Genomic DNA, 7983 nt, shown 5'->3' on the forward strand with positions numbered 1-7983 from the left:
CAGCTGGTCTGTAACTCTGGGGGCTGCTCCCTCTGTACTACTTGCTGGTTGCTGTTGTTCAAAATCGCCCTAAAAATGTGCTGCACATCTTACTGCTGGCTCACTGTGCTCACCTGTGAAGTGGTCCCTGGAAAGCTATGCACCTAGTTCACTCTTCAGAGCAGCTTTGGACCTCTTTCTCTGGAAAGGCCATCAGAGCTGTCATCGTATGACCCTTGATGTTGTGAACGTCATCCAAATGTCTTCCTTTTGATATTTCCTTTATCTTCAGGTAAAGAAAAAAGTCACTAGGGAACAGTTCAGGTATGTAGGGAGGGTGTTCCAATTTGTCTACTGCCTAACAGCTCCCACACAGACAGTGCCGTGTGATCTGGTGCATTGTCATGATGCAAGAGCCATGAGTTCTTGGCAGAAAGTTCAGGGTTTTTTGTCTATCTTTCTTTTCTTTCTTTTTTTTTTTTCTATCTTTCTTTTCTTTTCTTTCTTTTTCCCTTCCCTTCTCTCTCTCTCTCTCTCTTTTTTTTTTTCAGAGTCTCATTTTGTTGCCCTCAGTAGAGTGCCATAGTGTCACAGCTCACAGGAACCTCTAGCTCCTGGGCTTAGGTGATTCTCTTGCCTCAGCCTCCCAAGTAGTTGGGACTATAGGCACCCGCCGCAACACCCAGCTATTTTTTGTTGCAGTTTGGCCGGGGCCGGGTTCGAACCCACCACCCTCTATATGTGGGGCTGGTGCCCTACCCACTGAGCCACAGGCTCTGCCCTCGTCTAGCTTTTTCATGCAACCTTTTTAGCACTTCCAAATAGTAAACTTGGTTAACTGTCATCTGACAAATTCATAATAAACAATCTTTCTGATATCAGAAAAGGTTAGCAGCGTTGTTTGACTGTTGATTTGGACTGACAACTTTTTTGGTGGTGAAGAACTGGCTGACTTCTACTGTGCACTTCCACGCTTTGCTTCAGGGTCTTATATTGGCTCAGCCGTGTTTCAGTCCAGTGGTGACATGGCCCAAAGCACCGTCTTGCCTCTCCTAAAGATCTTGGCACACTTGACTCTCCTTGGCTTTTGTTTTGGTGCTCTCCTTTAGGACCATTTTTGTACACAGCTTTCTCACATCAATATTTTCTTTCTTCCTTTTTTTTTTTTTTTTTGTAGAGACAGAGTCTCACTGTACTGCCCTCGAGTAGAGAGCCATGACGTCACACGGCTCACAGCAATCTCTATCTCTTGGGCTTACACGATTCTCTTGCCTCAGCTTCCCAAGCAGCTGGGACTACAGGTGCCCGCCACAACGACCGGCTATTTTTTTGTTGCAGTTTGGCCGGGGCTGGGTTTGAACCTGCCACCCTCGGCACATGGGGCCGGCGCCCTACTCAGTGAGCCACAGGCGCTGCCCTCACATCAATATTTTCATTCGAGATTTATTTTTCTAGCCTCCTTACCTGTGTTAGAAGTCAGTAAGAGAAAGAGAATGGCTCGGAGGCCAGAGTTGTCTGCACAGTCTTGGATGGGACATCTGTGGAGATGTGTCTGGTGGCCCTGTGTGGTCAGAGCTGGGGGCTTAGGTGCCCTGAGAGGGCTGGTTTGCTCTGGTTTGCCGAGTGGTACAGATTGTACGTGGCGTGGAGATTGAGTCCTGCAGCTCTCACTGGAGAGCTGGTCCCTGCAGTGGCTGAGACCAGGTCTCGATGCTTTGTGTCTTGGGTGCCTTAAGCCCCCACCCGGGTGGTGTCTGGTTCTTCCATCCTCTGCTAGCCTTTCAAGGTTTTTACACAGGAGTCTTGTCTTTTTAGAGGCTCACACCTGGATTCTGTTTTATTTTCATTCATCCTGACAGTTGTGACTCAGTACACTGCTTCCTGCTGTTTCACCTGGTGCTTTCTAGCTACCCTGTGTTACATTTCATTTTCTCCTTTTGTCTTTTTTTTTTGAGACAGAGTCTTACCTTGTCACCCTGGGTAGAGTGCCGAGGCATCACAGCTCACAGCAACCTCCAACTCCTGGATTTAGACAATTCTTTTCCTCCGCCTCCCGAGGCACCCGCCACAATGCCCGGCTATTTTTTGGTTGCAGTGTGGCCGGGGCCGGGTTCGAACCTGCCACCCTCGGTATATGGGGCCGGTGCTCTACCCACTGAGCCAGAGGCGCCACCCTCTCCTCTTGCCTTTCTCCTGGTTTAGAAGTTAGATGTCTTGCCTCTGGTCTACATCAAGAAGGCCATCGGTGTGAAATCCAAAGTTACAGTTAACTGTAACCTGGCCTCGGTACCTGCCAATGTGGCATACAGATAGGGTGGGATTACAACAGCGACAAAACCAGACAGGATCGTGTTCTTGGTCTGTGATTCCTTCTGTCACCCATATTTCTCAAGTCCCTTCACTCCCATCCTCCCATCCCCGACTCCCCAGCTTCCTGTTTCCTTTCTCCTGCTTCTGAGTCCTGGTCCTTCAGGTAGGCTCTGATGGAGTGGGCCCCACTCTGGTGTTCCATGTGTCTCTATCCCAGCTACCTCTCCTGTGGCTGGAAGGGCAGGTTCTAGCCAGCGGCCGCTACCTCCTGGCTCTAGGCACAGGGCCTACCTGGCGGGAGGTGCGGCTGTTCTGGGCTCTTGCCTGGGATCCTGGAGGTCAGGGGTGACGTGGGGGCTTTAGCTGATGGAGGTGGGGAGGTGGGGCACACTCACGTGTGCACCCCTGGGAGGTGGGCAGCTCCTGGTGTGTGCTCAGCAGTGGCTAGGACCAGGGCAGGACAGGTGGGGACACCAGCACACTCCCCTAACCCGCGCCTTCCCCCCAGCTTCATCACATTCCGGTCCTGTGCTTACCTGGATAAGAAGCACACCATCTTCGGGAGGTAAGAGATGTGGCTACATGAAGTCAGGAGCCTGTGAGCAAGTGGGTTCCTTCCCCAGCTGGGCCTACCTCACTGCCTCTCTAAGACCCGAGCCCTGTACTCAGGGGGTCTCCCTGCCGCTGCTGGGCTTGAGGCTGTGCAGAGTGGGGACTTGGGTGCTTTTGCTGGGTGGAAAGTCTGGCTTTCCAGGCCTGCCGGGCTCAGGAGAGGAGATGTGTCCCCACTCGGCCTGGCCAGTTGCCGTCTCAGACCCAGCAGTGCTTGAATCCCAAGTCTGTGCAGGTCTGTCTCTCTCCTCAGCCTCTGGTTCAGGTGTCTGCAGACTTCTCCCGTAGGGGCTCGAGGAGGGTCTCTAGCTGCGTGGGCCACATAGTCTCCATGACCCCAACTCCCCAGCTCTGCAGTTGCCACTCAGAACAGACATAGGCAGTATTAAGAAACTTTATTTGGAAGTTCTGTCCGAATAAAACTTTACTTACAAACCAGCTGGATTTGCTTGGAGCCCTCTTTCATGGCTGCTGGAGAGGACAGACAGGCCCTCCCCGGCCAAGTGATGTCCCAGCACCCCGGTCTGCTCTCTTCCTGACATGGGGGTGGGTGGGGTGCCCTCCCCCAGTGTGTTTAGATCCACCTCTGCCCTCTGCTGCAGGGTTGTTGGGGGCTTTGACACACTGACAGCGATGGAGAATGTGGAGAGTGACCCCAAAACTGACCGCCCTAAGGTACGTGCTCAGGGAGATGTGGGAGGCCACTGAGGTTGGCCAGCAGGCAGGTGAGCGAGGGCCCTTGTACACTCAGCCCCTCTGCTCCTAGGAGGAGATCTGCATCGAGGCCACGACGGTGTTTGTGGACCCGTACGAGGAGGCTGATGCTCAGGTGAGGAGGGCGCGATGTTGCCACCTGGGGAGCGACCCGACGTGTCCTCCTTCCTCGCTGCCCCTAGCCCAGGGCACTGTGGGTCAGCCCAGTCCTCGTGTCACAGATTGCTGAGGAGCGGAAGAAGACCCAGTTGGAGGTGGCCCTGGAGACCACAGTGAAGACTAGCCAGCCACAGGCCGGGAGCCAGGGCCCCCAGACGTTCCGCCAGGGGGTGGGCAAGTACATCAGCCCAGCAGCCACGTGAGTGGGAGGGGCTGACAGGCCTGTGAGTTGGACCTGAGCATGTGCTAAGGGGCTACAGCAGCCAGGGGGGCTTCCCCTGTGAAGGCCTGGCCAGGACAGAGTCAGGGGGAAGTGGGCGTAATAGCTATTTGGGGCCGGCTTGGCAGGGAGGGATGCAGGTGGAGTGGATGTGTCAGGATGGTGTGGGGGCCTGGGGCCTGCACGGTGCTGGAGTCCTGTTCTGTTCTTCTCAGAAAACGAGCAGCAGAAGAAGAGCCATCCACCAGTGCAGCCATCCCCTTGGCCAAGAAAAAGCCCAGCCGAGGTTTTGGGGACTTCAGTTCCTGGTAGCAGCAGTCGGTGGCTCTGGGTTCCGGTAGGAATATGGGGCTGGGGGCCTGTGCATCTGCCCTGAGCTTTCCGCCTTCCTGGGCCTGCCTTCGGGCTGCAACCCAATAAAGCTCTTGCATGTTGTTTGGGTTCCTTTTCCTGGCCCTGGGAGCCCTTAGCTTCCTCATCCCTCACCTGGTGCCAGGTGGCCTGGCCCTGTTTCCAAGGCCTCAGCCCCACCAGAGCCTACTTCTCAGACCTCCGGGCATGAAACTGCCCTAGACCCGGCCTGAGGCTCAGACCCCCTGTGGGCAGCCTGGGTTAGTGAGGAAGGACTCTGGCTCCTGACTGGTTTTTGGTTTTCTTTTCTTTTTTTTTTTTTTTTTTTGAGACAAAAATCTCACTATATTGCCCTGGGTAGAGTGCTGTGGAGTCACAGTTCACAGCTACTCTTGGGCTCAAGTGATTCTTTTGCCTCAACCTCCCAAGTAGCTGAGACCACAGGTGCCCACCACAACACCCGGCTATTTTTTTGTTGCAGTTGTCATTGTTGTTTAGCTGGCCAAAGCTGGGTTTGAACCTGCCAGCTTCAGTGTATGTGGCTGGTGCCCTACCCACTGAGGTACAGGTGCTCCCCGAATATGTAGTTTTGATTAAAGTTTCTAAAAAACTTCAGCCTTACAAAGAAAGAAGGAATTTTTTTTTTTCTGAGATAAGAGTCTCACTATGTTGCCCTTGGTAGAGTGCTGTTGCTTCACAGCTCATAGCAACCTCAAACTCTTGGGCTTAAGTGATTCTTTTGCCTCAGCCTCCTGAGTAGCTGAGACTACAGGTGCCCGCCACAACACCCAGCATTTTTTTGGTTGTAGTTGTCGTCGTTTGGCAGGCCCAGGCTGGATTTGAACCCACCCCCTTCCGGCTCAGCTCCCTAGCTGCTGAGCTACGGGCACTGAACCAAAGAAGGAATATTTTTTTTTTTTTTTCAGTTTTTGGCCGGGGCCGGGCTTGAACCCACTACCTCCAGCATATGGGGTCAGCACCCAACCCTTTGAGCCACAGGTGCTGCCCCCAAAGAAGGAATATTTTAACAACTTTTTCTGATAACTATCACTATTCTTCATTGACACTATGCTAAAGCTCAACCAGTGATGGCTTATTTTCTTTATTTTCTGTTTCCTTGGGTAGAGAGCTGTGCTGTGGCATCATAGCTCACAGCAACCTCAAACTCCTAGGTTGGAGTACCCACTAAGCTATGGGTGCCACCCTTTTCAAATTATTTTTTATAGACACAGGGTCTCACTGTGTGGCCTAAGCTGGACTCAAACCATTGGACTCCAAAGCTCATTCTCCCTCAGACTCCCATGCAGGGTAGCTAAAGGTGTGAGCCACTGTGTCCAGCCTCAGCTGGCTTTATTCCCCCCACTCTGCCACCTTGTCAGGGACTGCTTATTTACACAACCAGTGCCATTCCTTGGGACCCTTAAAGATGTAAGTTCCTGGACCCCAGACCTTCTTAACCCAAGATGCTGGGAGTGGGATCCCCAATCTGTTTCGACAAACCCTCAGGGGCTTCTGACTGGTGAAGGTTGAGGACCCTGGACTAGAGCACCGACATTACTTTCATAACCTCTTCTGCTACCCCTTGTTTGGGCTCTGGGGCGACTGGATGTGGGGGCAACAGGCTTCTATCCTAGGTGTGCTTGCCCCTCCTCACTACAGTCAGAGGGGTGAGGAGACCCTCACCTGGGGGAAGATGACAGGTTCCCCCTCCTGGAGGGCCTGTCCTTGTGCACCAGGACGCTGTACCTGGTCCCTGCCTCTCCTAGCCTCTGGGCGACTGTATCAGCGTTTCCTAACTTAGGAGACCCTTCCCTTGGCCCCCAATTTTCTGCTAAATTTTCCACTCTGGCTCTGGCTCATCTTTTGTTCTGTCTTCAGCTTGTGCCAATCTGGCCTCTATTCTCTGAGTCTCAGGCCCTGTTGCCTGGGCCCTGGGTGGGGGTGGGGGGCTAGGCAGGCAAGTCAGTGTTCTCTGATGGCACGGGCTCTGCCCCTGACACATGCTGTCCTCCTTGGGTCACTACCCCCTTCCCGTTCCTCACACTAAATCCTGACTTAGGCTTGGTTTCTGATTTTTCTTCTTTCCCTCACCCAAAACCTTGACTCTGTCAGCAAGTCCAACAGCTGCGACTTCCAGAATGTACCATTGCTGATGCTGAAGCTGCAGGCACAGCCCTTTGTCTCTCCGGACTGCCCCCACCCCACTTGTCCACACACTGCCCTGCACCAAGCTCGGCAGTCCCTTGTCACTGCACCATGCCAGCTGCTGGCCTTCCTTGCTGCTGGGAAGGTGTGTGCCTCTGCAGCCGGCCCAGCAGGTGAGCTCTGGGGCTTTCTAAAGGCTCACACACCCAGGAGAGGGCACAGTAGGCTGTGGGGAGAACCTGCAACCCCCTTGCCCTGGCGGGGGTGGGGGTGCCTGGGGACCCTGAGGCCTCCTGCTACCGACACTCTACAGGAAACCAGGGCTGGTCCGTCTGCATCAGGGCACAACTTGTCAACTGTGGGCACAATTTCAAACAAGACAATTGACACTGGAAGCTTTATTTGTAAACCTCAGACAGACAGAGGGCCAGAGCCAAGGCCACAGGATAGGGCGACTGAGGGTAGCCTGTGCTCGAGCTCTGCAGTCCTCTAGGCCGCCACAGCCAGCCAGCCTCACTGGGGGCAGGACAGGAGGCTGCAGGCCCCACGCTTACCCCAGGGCAGAGGATGGTGCCTACAAAAACAAGGGCCTTTGACAAATGAGGGTTTACATTTCTATAGTTCATTTTAGAGCTTAAATTGTAGTTTTCTAGTATTAATACGAGTTGGCTTTTGTAATTACCTGATGAGGTCACAATGTTAATTAAAGGACTTTTGGGAAAATTCTCATTTCTGATCCTTTCTAAAATTTGACAGATGCCATCAAGAATAATCATTAAAATATAAAAATACTATTTGTATATATATAAAATGACAAAACTAAACCACATTTCTAAAGCAAACATACTGTGCCAGATACACTAGGTTAAGTTAAATGCATTTATAATCCTGACAATACCTCTCACTGTTGGAGGAAAAATTATTTTAAATAATTTAAATATAAGTCATGGGTGATATTTATTGTTTAGGAATTTAAGAGGGTGGGACATTCCAGCACTTCACCACATCTGGTTATGGTCTTGTGAATATCATTTCCCCTGAAGCCAGCTCACGGTCAGTTCATTTGGTTTTAAAAGGACCTTGTATTTTGCAGAAGACCAACAAAAAAGTGATCAAAAGGTTTTGTTGGTATCAATTACCAAAAAAAACAAAACAAAAAAAAAAATAAAATCATACAAGTACTAGTAAAAAATTTGCAATCAATGCCATCACAAAAAGACAACAATACAAAAACCAAAGTGCTCAGATTGAAGGAGCAGTAAACTTGCCCAGAACATATAAAAGCTTTAAATAGAGTTTTAGTATATACAAAAATTGGTCAGAAGGATTTTATAAGATTCTCTCCAATTTAAGTGAAGAATCTTATGGACACTCAGGACCAGGGCTATCTCCCGATTGCCCTAGCAGGGTGGTAATGGCACGAGGCCTCCCAGTGGTTTCCCCTTGTCCCCAGTGGCTTCTGAGGCCAGGGTCCTTCCCCCTGCCCCTGAGGA

The 7983-nt window shown here is 51.7% G+C and overlaps 1 protein-coding gene across 2 annotated transcripts in view; it reads left to right on the forward strand.

Annotated features, from left to right (window-relative positions):
• Positions 1–7983, forward strand: part of PPIL2 (peptidylprolyl isomerase like 2) — a 30122-nt gene that overhangs the window by 20235 nt on the left and 1904 nt on the right. Inside the window, exons 16-21 of one of the 2 annotated variants that reach the window (XR_008379688.1) lie at positions 2798–2854; positions 3504–3576; positions 3668–3730; positions 3837–3973; positions 4210–4331; positions 6458–6663. Coding sequence is in view for 1 of the 2 variants with exons in the window: in XM_053589510.1 (XP_053445485.1) it covers positions 2798–2854; positions 3504–3576; positions 3668–3730; positions 3837–3973; positions 4210–4306 (427 nt within the window). In the remaining variant the exon portion in view is untranslated. Of the gene's footprint in view, positions 1–2797; positions 2855–3503; positions 3577–3667; positions 3731–3836; positions 3974–4209; positions 4332–6457; positions 7661–7983 lie in introns of those variants that run through there. The other variant, XM_053589510.1, reaches the window with a different exon arrangement.

This window comes from Nycticebus coucang, chromosome 4, assembly GCF_027406575.1.
Source record: "Nycticebus coucang isolate mNycCou1 chromosome 4, mNycCou1.pri, whole genome shotgun sequence".
Lineage (NCBI taxonomy): Eukaryota > Metazoa > Chordata > Mammalia > Primates > Lorisidae > Nycticebus > Nycticebus coucang.